Raw genomic sequence first — 12,162 nt, 5'->3', positions numbered from 1 at the left:
AGAGGGACATAATTTATATTAAGATTTTTGAAAACCCTTCTTAAGATATTGAAGGTGGATATAAAATTAACTGCAGCCTTTCATGCTCAAATTAATAGGCAAATGGAATATGTAAATGAAGTTTTAGAGCAATATTTTAGATTTAATATCAATTATCATCAAGATAATTAGACAATGCTTTTACCATTGGTAGAGTTTGTGAATAATAATTTGGTACATTCTTCTACTTGAAAAATGCCTTTCTTTACTAATCATGGTTATCACCTACAACTTGATACTTTTGATTTTTTAAAATTTGATAATTTTATTATAGAAGATTTTATAAATCATTTGGCAAAGCTACATGGAATAATGAAGGTTAGTTAAAAGAAGTTCAAGAATGACAAAAGTTCAATGTACATGCCTATTGCAAAGAAAAACTATAATTCAATGTTAGTGATAAGGTATGGTTACTTTGTCACAATATAAAGACTATTCTTCTTTATAATAAATTGGATTATTATAGATTTGGACCTTTTTTTATTTATAAACAAGTCAATCATGTTGCTTATTGATTACATCTATTGGAATCTATGAAGATCCATCCCATATTCTATGTATCTTTTTTTGAGCCATATTAAATAGTGAACATCTTGGAAAGAAGATAAATGCCACCTCCTCCTATAGAAGTATATAATAATAAAGGATTCAAGATAGATGAAGTCTTAGATTCAAGGTGGTACAAAAATAGATCAAAATATCTTGTTTATAAGCACAGATATGATATTAGTGAATATATATAAGACTAATAAAAAATCTTGCAAATGTAACAAGAGAGTTGAGGCTTTCCATCAATAACATCCATTAAAACCAAGATGAAGAATAGCAAATCTTTGGTACAAAAGAAACAAGATTAAGAGAAGATAGCATTCTACCTTCCACTCTTGTTTGTAGCTTCTATACATTTGTATTGCTAAAGAGATAGAGAACCAACAACCAATAGATTCAATTAAAGTACTATTGCTTGCTGATTTATTAGACAAGATATTGCATTTGTCACAACATTCAAGATGACGTAATTGAGATGAAGATCGTAAAGACTAATATACAATATATTTGGTATCACGACTTTAGAAGAGACTCTCAATATTTGATGATTTTATTAGAGGTAGGAACGACTTTTGATGGTATTTTAATTGTTTTATTTGAAAAGAATTATGAAAGCCTCAATAATGATTAAATAACAAGGTAGTTTTCTTGTCATAATATGAAATGCTATCAATGGCTAAAAAGACCTATCAACCATCTTTAAAAAAAACAAAGATCAAAGTATGTGGCAAATACAATTTGTAGCTCCTTGGATTTCTTCAATATATGATGATCGCTCCTTGTAGAGCTCGTCTTTAGAAGAAGGAATAATATCATGGATAAACATATTTATTCTAATAATTATCTATATAATTAAGTGAAAATAAATAAAAATAAATTTATTTCATAATATCTTCTAAAGTAGCTTTTTAGAAGGTTTATAGATATTTCTTTCATTTTATACATGTTTGTAATTAATTGGTAGGTTAAAAATTTGATGAAAAAATTAACCATATATTATACATGTTAATAGCTTATAAAAAAAGTAATTTTATCATGCACATATAAAAAACTTGCCTTACAAGTTAAGATATGTATCTAATAAAGTCTGCATGTTATCATATTGTAATTTGGCTACTATGTGAAAATAATACATATAAATATTTAATGTATAATTTACTATATAATATGATAAGAGCCACATTATTAGATTTTAGTTAGTTACAAAATATGGTTAGATTACCACTTTAAAATGGTTAGCTTAAAAAGGCTATTATTAAAGTTGATTTTATATTGATAATAGTTCTATATATTTGAAATTACCTTTATTAGACATTGATGATTCTTGATTTTTTTTTTTTTAAATTATTTGATATTTAGAGCATATATTATGTAAATATTATATGAAAAAATATTGAAGAGGGATTTTGATAGTAAAAAGAGTAATTATGACATTTGCATGGATGAATGAAAATGGATGATGAAAATCTCTATTGCTATTGGCCAAAAGGCATGCCCAATGGACTGCAAGGAAGTTGCTTGAGGCCTTATTAGGAATTAGGATTATTCTTTTGAGGAAATTTAAACTTAAGAGGCTAGGATCAGAGAATTTAGGTTTTTGGCTATAGTTTTGGTACAAATTTTGGATGATTTTGAACTTTTATGAAAAAAATATAGGCATTGAAAGTTAAGGTGTAGATTTTGTATCCATTGTTACTCTTGTGGACATATCGTGCGAGTTTAGATTGCAATGAAGGATCGGCAACTAAGATTAGAAAGAACACTTTTTTGACTATACTTAATATGTATTAATTGATGAATTTTAAGTTAGAATAAAGGAGTTATACGAAATTAAAATTAGTGCTTACAATCTAAGGGCAATGAATGAACCAATTTATTAGTGGTTGTGTTTTGATCTATATCTTGAGCAATTTGATAAGATTTTAGCTAAAAATTTCTAAAAATATGTATTATTATATTAATAAATTTTATTCACAAATTTTTTAGCATTCAAAGTTTGGATTTTTGAGATATTGGAAAAATAGTATTTGGGTGCTTGTAAATTAGGGTTTAAAGTACATGCTAGGGTTTCTAAGATGTTAGGCTATCTGTAATAGATTTATGGTTTATTTTTTTGTGGTAAAGCACAAGGATAAATTTTACATTATCTAAAAATTTGAAAAAAATTCAATAGTTAGATTAAGAAATATGAATTTCTAAAGTTGAAAGAAAAAAAATTCTTTGTGGAAGAAAAATGTTTTGGATGGGTTTTGCTACAATTTGGGCATTTTATGCAAAGTAAAGAGATTTTTGAGAGTCAAGATTTTATATATATATATATATATATATATAAATTAAAGATAGAAATATGAAGCTATGGTAAAATTATGATATAAAGATGGATATTTGTAAGAAGATTATGGATTTTCTTTGAACTTATGGAAAATCAAACTTACAATAGAAAGTTATGATTTGGTGTAGCAAAGGATGTTAGGGCATTTTTAGATGCTTTAAAAAGCCTTATGTATAAAACTTCTTAAATATAAAAGTATTTTATCAATAGAATATCTTTAGATATTATTATATTTTTTAGCCTCTATAATAAGAGAACATCACTTATTGGAACTTATGCAATAAGTTAAAGCTAAAATTTCTATAGCAAAATACTCAGTATATTCTTAGATAGAAAAGCACGCCATACAACAATGTATTAGAGGTTGTTTAGAACATTGCCACATAGCTCCTAGTTTAACACTATATATAAAGGAAAGAGTGAAGCCTTCTTCATTCTTATCAATTTCTTTCTAATTGTTAGTCTTGTTTCAAGACTTTCTAGTCTTTTTGTCTTTAGCAATAGCCATTCTAGTTCAATATATTACCATCTTTGAATGAGTCTTTTTTTTTTGAATGACACAAGTATGTATTAACCTTTTAATAGTTCTAGTCTCGTATTTGGTATTTTTAATTTATTTTTATAATTCTTTTTCTAAAAATATTATCAAAATGCTCTCTTTCTTTACATATATATATACATACATTATATTTTGGTAATATTTTTAGAAAGTGAATTATGAAAATAAGTTAAAAATACCAAATAAAAGAATAGAACTATCTATTTGCAACAAAGATTTAGATAGTGCTTGATTACAATGTTTGTTGGCAAGGCTAAAATAGAGCTCTTTCAATTCTAAAATAAGAGTAGATAAAATTAGAACATTAATTTCAGATTATTTAATTTTTGTTTTTTGTTTTTTGTTTGTTTGATTTTTTTTTTTCTTCTGTCCTAGAAAATATAAAACCATTGCCATTCCAATATGTCAGATTTGTAAGATATCAAGTGCAATTTAAAATATGTAAAGTATTGATCTTGTGAAATTAATGATTGATAAATACATGTAACTTTTAATAAGTATAATAAATTTTCTTTAAACGTTATAATTTAATTAATTATTTATTTTTTAAATGTTGTAAAATCTGTACCTACACTTGTAGGTTTAGTTTTCACACATTGTATTGATCCTTCAAAATAACTTAAGTTTATGTGCATCCTATCTCTAACAACCTTGAACTCGTGGGTTGAAGGACGAAAAGCACGACCAAGTTCTCATGTTTTAAAAGATAAGAACATCCATCCGAATGGTTTTGAAAATATCTCATTCGTCGGCATCCTTAGATTATCAGCCTCGATGTTTTGGCATTTTCTGATGAATGCTAGGTTCAATGACTTTCTTCACAATCTCCAATTGCCTGGTGACTAATTTTGATGCGGTCCGATGACAACTGTGAACGGATGCGTGGAGTCTTCTAGCAAATAATGACTTCGCTCAACTTGAGAATGGTGGATTCTGTTGTGAGTGTCGGACATCACCTTCCATTCCGTTCGCTCTAACCTTTTGGAGCTTAAGCAGTCTAAAATCTTTGTACGAAGAACCCGCTCCCATCGCCGCATTCAACACCAAAGGTCTGGTCACACGAAGAGCAGTGGGATGTTTTGGTGAGGTTGTATCGTGTAGAATTCTGTGCGTTTGTGAGAGTCTTTTTTCTAGAGCCTCTCAATTCGACGCGTCCCCTGGTACTAGTGCCCAAATATTATTAGACACCAAGAGAACAGAATTGTATAGTGAGAAACTCATGACAATGGTCATGTGGCAGTGACCTCAGAGGTCCCACATGCATGAAGAGAGCTCACCGAAGATGCGATGCAGAGAGTGGAAGCGTGTTGTAACAATTCGTAATAATCGAAGTAATTGTTCGTAGTTATTCCTGCTGATCAAATTGGTTATTCAGGACCAAACCAGTGAGAGAGTTGGTGGACTCGTTACTTCAACAGACACTCAAGTTACTGCGAACCATTCTAACCTTTACAATCTCTTCTATCAAATATGCTTTACATCGCTACACTTGCATTACTGATGCTATAGCACAATCACTTGCTTGAAGAATGTCACAGTGGACTATGTCGACGGAAGCCAGAAGCCCTAATTCAATTATCTTTCAACGATTGTGTCACAGATTCGCTTTGGATAAGAAGTTTTCTCTCTCCTTGATGTGGCTGGGAGTGATTCCTTGCCTGCTTGCAATAAATGGGTTCGTGAGTTCCAATCTCCATGGCAAACCAGGGGATGTCCTCACGAACGATTTTCCCCAAGCAGCTCTATCCACACAATCCGGCTACATTGTGGTGAATGTTTCGTCCCAAGCGCGTATGTTTTATGCTTTCTATGAAGCGCTCGTCCCCGAAGACTCTCCTCAAGATGTTCCCATCATCTTGTGGTTGCAAGGTGGTCCTCGTTGTTCGAGCATGACTGGGAACTTTTACGAGTTTGGTCCTTGGCAAATTGGGTCCGACATGCAATTGCACAAGAACAACTACACATGGAATACCAGATATGCATTACTATTCGTTGACAATCCCGTCGGAACAGGATTCAGCATTGCGGAGAAGGACGACGACATCCCCGTGGATCAAGAGCACGTTGTTGTGCACCTTTTCACCCTTCTGACTGAATTTTTCCAATTGAATTCACCCTACCAATTGCGGCCTTTTTTCGTCGGGGGTGAAAGCTATGGAGGGAAGTATGTGCCTGAATTGGGGTACTATATTATGCTCAAAATGCGTGGCCCAGCTTCAATGTCCACCCTTCAGCGCTCGGAACAGAATAAGATTTCATTTCGTCTGGATTGATTATTTATTGGAAATGGTCTCACACATCCAGTTGTCCAAGTACGCAATACCTCTCAATTCTTCTCAACACAATTTGATTCCTTCACAGATGAATGCTCATTGGTTTTCATTCTCAAGCATAAAAACCGCATGATATTTTCGAGAAGTTGGCTGTAGGGTTCCTTGGTTTTTAAGAGATTCCAGAGTAAGAGAATGATCTTGAACTGCTTCTGTTGCATGCACACATTCTATTGCAGGTGCGAACACACGAGGATAATGCTTAGAACTTCGGATTGATTGATCGGATGCAAAAGGGTCATGTAGATCAGTTGGCCGAGGAGGTGGTTGCTTTGATTGAGAAGGAAGATTGGCACGGCGCACACATTGCACGAACAGCCCTTGTGGACTGGATCACAAATGTTATTGGTATCTGCTTTATCCTCTCATCTTTGACTGCTGCGCACCACCTTTGTGGGATGATTGCGAAGTCTTACTAGCCAGAATTCAGCTCTTTTTTTCCGTTACCTAACAAATTATGACATTCTACAAGAAAATAATTCTGGTTTGTAGCCTCTACTGAAAGTGGAAGTATTAAAACTTCTGTACCTCTTATGTCTACAGGTCTTGCGACACCTCTTGACGTAAGGAGGTCCGTGCCCTACCACTGCGCCAACGATGGATCTGATTTTTTGGAAACTTTTCTGAACCAGAAGAAGGTGAAAGAGGCGTTATCTGCAGATGAAGGAGCTCAGTGGGTGTCGTGTAATCCAAGAGTCCGAGCAGCAATGGCGCCTGATGTGATGCGCAGTGTCAGATGGATGGTTGATGAACTACTTCCTCACATTCCGATTCTTTTTTATTCAGGAATGTTTGATATCAAAGATGGAGTTGATTGTAACGAGGAATGGATGAGCACGTTGACATGGGAAGGGCTCAGTCTTATCTAGCAACTCCGAGGACTATATGGCGTGTGAATGACGTAGTGGCAGGGTATTGGCGAACTTATTAGACCTTGTCACACGTCGTAGTTCTGGGAGCTGGCCACCTTGTTCCTGCAGATCAGGGTTTACACTCTCAAAAGATGATAGAGACATGGATCGGACAACGAACTTCTCAAGGGTCGGAATCGTAGACTTCTCAGCATCACTGCAATCTCTTACGCCTTCGAGATTATGTAAAAAGCGCAGGAGAATGGAAACTCTCTATTTACAGAGGTTGGTAATCATTTCAAGCATTTTTCTGGAATCTTTTGCAAAGCTCTAATACGTAAATGACATCGACAATGCTAAGACTCATTAAGGCTAATTGGTGGTTGTTATGAACCTACAATATGGTAATCTTTAAGCATTCTAGTGACTGCTTCCTACCGCTCATCAGACTGTTTTTAGGTGGGCGATCACTTCTATATTTTGGAGGGCATCATAGGAGTGACCTCCAGTTAGTCTTTGTTGTTGATGCCATAGCGAAGTTAACATTAATTGATGTTCTACAGGCCAATATCCAGAATTGTTTTTCTCAATTGACAGTTGGGGTTAAGGACTTGCTCAAATATGAAGTAATTTCTTCGAATTGAAATGCACAATATTTGGTATTTTCAACCCTGCAGATTGTTTCTGAAGATGAACTGCACTTTCTGTGACGCTTGCATATCTGTGCAGAAGAAAATCATTTCAAATGATCTCCTCGCAAGTACGATGTAATGCATTATCAGAAAATATGTCATTATCATCTAACAGAAATCAATCGTAGGATGTATTGCATTCGACTAAATATGAGGCTCAATGTGTATTGAAGTGCTCTTTATACTCTGAGTCTTTTCATTAATTCTTTGACTGGTTATTGAACGTGATACTCTTACTGTAGTTAATCTGGTATTTAGTTTTGCTCTTCAACGATGTTTCTAAAAGATTTCATTGCGATTTGTTGAAATAGACTTTTGTATCAACTTACGTGGACAATATGTGCAGTGTTTATCTAACTTTGACCTTCTTCGCAGATAATTTCCCTAAATTACTCAAACAGTTGAAAATTTGAGTTCCGATAGCAATGACGATGGTGGAGCCAGGAGACGGTTGAAGCTGCATGCATTTGTGCTCGCAACTTGTTATTTCATAGTGGATATAGTGAATATTCATGAGTTTTTCGCTTTGTCAAACCCTGGTTACATCACGATTGTGCTTGTATAGTGGATTTTGTTCTGATATGTTCTTCAAGAGTTTTCAGTTTTCTGACATCATTGTGTACTTGCTGCAGTCTTTCAAAGCATGATAGGTTTTGATTCGTGATAGACGATTGTCTCGTGCTGGTATTCTTAACCCAGACTTTGAAAACCAGACCAAACCGTCTTGAGCTGCTTGCTATAACTTCCTTTCATTCGGCTTCTTCAAGTCCTCGCCACGACCTTTCAAAAAAACCACAAATCGTGAACTTCCTATTTATGTGCACACACTCATTCTCATCCATTGGTTGCACAAAGACTAAATTGATGTGACGTAATCCCGATTCCATTGAAGGCATAATGTGTATAATCGTGTTGGAATGAGCCAACATTTGTTTCGTCTCAAGGGAGAACATTCCCGTATTAATGACATGCGCTTCGAGTCATTTTTTTGAGAGTCTTTGTTTCTGGCCAGAAGGTTGTTCAGGAAAACCATTATGCTTAGATAGAATGACGAGGATTGATATGCTTGCGACGTGACACGTTCCATGTTTCACTGTTTATTCCTTTGTTCATTTTTTTAATTTAATTTTTTAAAATCTATTTTAAGTGTTGTGGCTCGCCTTGGTTAAGACTTAACTGTGGATAATTATTTCTGAAAGATCTTCATTTCCAGGTGGCGTAGGAGGTTTGATCAATGCGACAGTAAATTAGCGAGTCACAGCTGCTACTTGGACTTCCGAATGAGTTGCAAGTTGCTTTGTGTAATATTCCACAGATGGGTTCTGAACATATTCATGCCTTGTAATGAAGCTCCTCGATGCCGATGATTGTGGCAACCGTCATTTCAGTGTGGGGGCAGCGAAGTCCCGTGACCAGATCTTTGAAGACACTTTGAAAAGGATGGTATCCCCAACCTCTTCGCCTCATCGATGTGAAATCTTTCTCTAGGATTCGTGTCCTCTTAGATTCTAATTCAGACGTGAAAACTAAGTAGAAAGTGGAGGTGTAGTTTTGCCGCATATCATGCCACCTGAAGGTCTCTTATGTCATGCGTCTCTACATCAAATGACTTGTTGGGTGCACGCTGAAGACGCTGGTCTTTGTCATTCAAGAAAAATGCTGCAACGACTCAGTTGCTCAGATCTGATAAACCTTTGCAACACTTTTTGTATGTTCATAGCAATTGTACTCAGTTTATAGATCTCATTTTGGCAATTTAAGTTCTGATAACATCTGAATCGTCAAGACAGAATCCTGAGGAAGGTGTGTTCAATCGTGATGCTTGGGGAATAGTTACACAAGGACGTAGGGCAAGTAACGTCTGACGATAACACATTTCAGTGTCAAGTCCTATATTTTAAATGAAATAGTTTGTACCTGCGACACTCAGAGGTTGCAACATATGAACTGTTCTAAATTGGCTTTATCTGTTCATAAACATGTGGTGTATTCCTACTGCACTTCGCCGCTGTAGCGCAATCGCTACATGAAGAAACTATAATAAATTTACATCGAAGCTCAAACCTATGATATGATGGTTCTTTCACTTATCTAACAAGTCGGAGATTTAGCTTTATGAACTCCCATGCTCGTTCACGTTGCCCAGGAATTCCGCTGCCATCGACTGGAGAATTTGCTATTTGCGCAGTTTCAGCAGATCTTCCGAACCAAGACGAGAAGGTGAGCGTTTCCGTTGAAAAAAGGGAAGAAAGGAAGGTGAATCGGAAGAACAGAAGACTTCAGGATGCATTGATTGTATGGAGTTTACTAAATGTCTGAGGGTCATCTGAGCAGGTCCATCACCCTTCGATCCTGCAAGCACCGACAACAATCACGTTGGTAAGCCGCTTCTGAAGTTACTCAACAGCGTAATTACACCTAAGATGTTTAAAAGCGATATACCACACTGATGTACTTCTACACTAAACTAATATACAACACTGATACGCAGCACATTGTCCTAATATTAAATACCATGATGCAAGTTTCCTCGCGTGGAACAGAGGACTGGTTGAATCGGACGAGCTTGAGAGGTTTGTATCGATTTCAGAATCTGCACAGCCAGAAATGGTGTCAAAAGCTATTTATCTACTTGAGACATAGTAATAATACAGTCCACACCGGAAAGAAATGAGACGTGTTACTTAAAGTTCAACAGAATGTGGTAGGGACTCAGTATTGTTACTGGAATGCAGGACTGACTCTAAATCTCCACCATGATTGTAAATAGATTATAGCAATGAAACAAACAAAAGGAGGGATATTTTTATTCCTTCTACGCGAGCACTTTCTGCAGTCTTCATCTGACTCATAAGCCTGAATCAGGTGAGGGAGTGACTCGGGTAGTTACTCAAACGTAGCGGCATCAAAAGACATTTCGGGGTTAATCATGAGCCACAACGTTTCGACAGGCGAGGTTCAATTCTTCGACTACCCCGAGCTCGATAATTTCCTACTTATCTTCTCTCCACACAGGAATTTTTGGTTGTATTGCACAATGATGGTGCAATCTTGACCCCAATACTATGTTCTGTCGGTTTATACAACAGGCATACCTTACTAGATGAGTATGAACAGGCGAAATATGGTTACTCACATGCATCGCTCTCTCTCTCTCTCTCTCTCTCTCGTCGCATTTTTCTCAATAGTGTGAAGCGCGGTAAATGCCTATTTCTCACATACCAGTAGAGAGACGGATAAACGCCGTGGTCATCACCGTTGCCACCCAAATAATCACAACAATAACCAGCATAACCCGCTGGAAGAGCTCCCATTGCTTCGTCTTCGCCACTCGCTGCAACCGCATGCTTAGTTGGGCCATAGACCACGAACTGGACACCCTCTGCGCCATTGAGGCACCAAGTCTACGGCATCAAAGGAAACTAATTGAGAGGACCCCACTCGAGCTCACAACGTCCTTGCAGTCTCCTCACCTCCCATCCAACACACAGCTTCTACTGTCCAGCATTGGCACCATCGAGATCGCGCGCGGCAATGAATAAGCCTCACCAAGAGAAAAAAAACGCAAGCAATGGGCAACAAGTAGGTAGAACACGGTAGAGCTCGCACCGGCGCACATGAGCAGTCGCTGGTCTGGCGACTCGCTCAGCGCGCCGGAACACCAGGAGGTGAGCAATTTTCACGATAGGTGCAAATTATAGCGACTTGCCTCTTAGACAGCGACATTCTCTCCCGCTTATTCAAGTAAAATCAATTTTTGGGTCCAACCACATCTCTCTCACTAGCTCTATTTCACCCTTTCGATTCCTGTTCCAAGTCCCACTTCTGCTGTATGTGTGGGGCCCAATGAACTTTTGCGGAGCCCATAAATGGTAATTCGAACCATGTCCAATGCTTAGTCTGCCGTAAATATGTCCCACATTCCAATACTGCGGCCAAAGCTCTTCGACCACGGCGTAAAATGATCAGGTCTTGCCTTAACCATGTGAGCTGTCAGCATTGCCTCTCCTTACATCGCGTAACAGACTTGTAAATGCTTGCTATGTGACACTGTTCGATTCCGTCATTGCTCAATATACCATTGCACAATTCTTTTTTACAGTAACTAATCTTAGTTTGTGATGTCAGATCACTCTACCGCAGATTCAAATACACACATACTGTATCTTAGTATAACCGCGGAGAACTATTGCATTTGGCTGGATTTTTTTGCACTTCCCCACAAGGTTTGGCATGACTTTTATAAACCTGGGTAGACTGCGCAATCAGACTGACCACTGACTTGGCGTTTTCACGGCGATGCTGACTAAATGCTAAGTCAGTTTCTTCGAGTTCACTGGGTCTTGTTTCGCAAATTCAGGTCAAATATTCTTGCGGAATCTTAACGCCCCTTCACGTTGTAGCTCACTGGGCACTTTCTGAGCTACATGTGTGCACTGTGCAGCAGCAAGCTTTCACCTGTTTTATTCCACTGGCATGTACAAATGTAACTACCTTTGAGGCAACATGAGGTGCCTCACCTACAAGTCATGGTCAATACCAGCAAGTCATCACAATTTTATCCTCACTATTTCTGTTGTCAAGAGATTCTATAATGTATGTTCAAAAATTGAACAAGCTTGACACAAACTGATTCCAAGCCTTTAAGAAAACATTTTTGGTTCTTTTCATGGCTGTCATGAACCAGTACTGCTTCATTGATTTCTTTGTTCGTTTCTTCCCTTCACATAATTGTTTGAACCACCTTATCGACTAGATGGATAGGTGCTTTTGCTCGTTTGTAGGAGGAAACAATCAATGCTTCAGTACT

At 36.8% G+C, this 12,162-nt stretch overlaps 1 protein-coding gene and 1 long non-coding RNA gene across 20 annotated transcripts; one reads left to right on the top strand and one right to left on the bottom strand.

Annotated features, from left to right (window-relative positions):
* Positions 1–4,280: 4,280 nt before the first annotated feature.
* On the top strand, positions 4,281–7,964 carry LOC112287886 (serine carboxypeptidase-like 50). 19 transcript variants are annotated; one of them, XR_016505055.1, is made up of 6 exons: positions 4,290–4,905; positions 5,080–5,791; positions 5,989–6,157; positions 6,353–6,945; positions 7,338–7,420; positions 7,728–7,964. XR_016505055.1 is itself a non-coding variant. In XM_090253595.1 (4 exons), the coding sequence occupies exons 3-4, from the start codon at positions 6,037–6,039 to the stop codon at positions 6,676–6,678; spliced, it is 447 nt and encodes a 148-aa protein (XP_090109721.1). In that variant the 5' UTR covers positions 4,290–4,905; positions 5,080–5,791; positions 5,989–6,036; the 3' UTR covers positions 6,679–7,336. The 19 variants fall into 19 exon arrangements, 2 of the variants coding, with proteins under 2 accessions (XP_090109721.1, XP_090109722.1); XR_012218426.2 differs by having other exon boundaries at positions 4,281–5,791; XR_012218427.2 differs by having other exon boundaries at positions 4,281–5,791; positions 7,338–7,427.
* A 1,234-nt stretch (positions 7,965–9,198) lies between these two features.
* LOC149988234 (uncharacterized) lies at positions 9,199–11,927 on the bottom strand. The gene is made up of 3 exons (XR_016505058.1): positions 10,575–11,927; positions 9,867–9,945; positions 9,199–9,704 (listed from the first exon to the last, which is right to left on the bottom strand). It is a non-coding gene; the product is annotated as an uncharacterized LOC149988234 (long non-coding RNA).
* Between the last annotated feature and the right edge of the window lie 235 nt (positions 11,928–12,162).

This window comes from Physcomitrium patens, chromosome 10 (genome assembly GCF_059467195.1).
Source record: "Physcomitrium patens ecotype Gransden chromosome 10, ASM5946719v1, whole genome shotgun sequence".
In the NCBI taxonomy this organism is placed as follows: domain Eukaryota; kingdom Viridiplantae; phylum Streptophyta; class Bryopsida; order Funariales; family Funariaceae; genus Physcomitrium; species Physcomitrium patens.
This window is presented reverse-complemented; position numbering and strand designations above follow the sequence as displayed.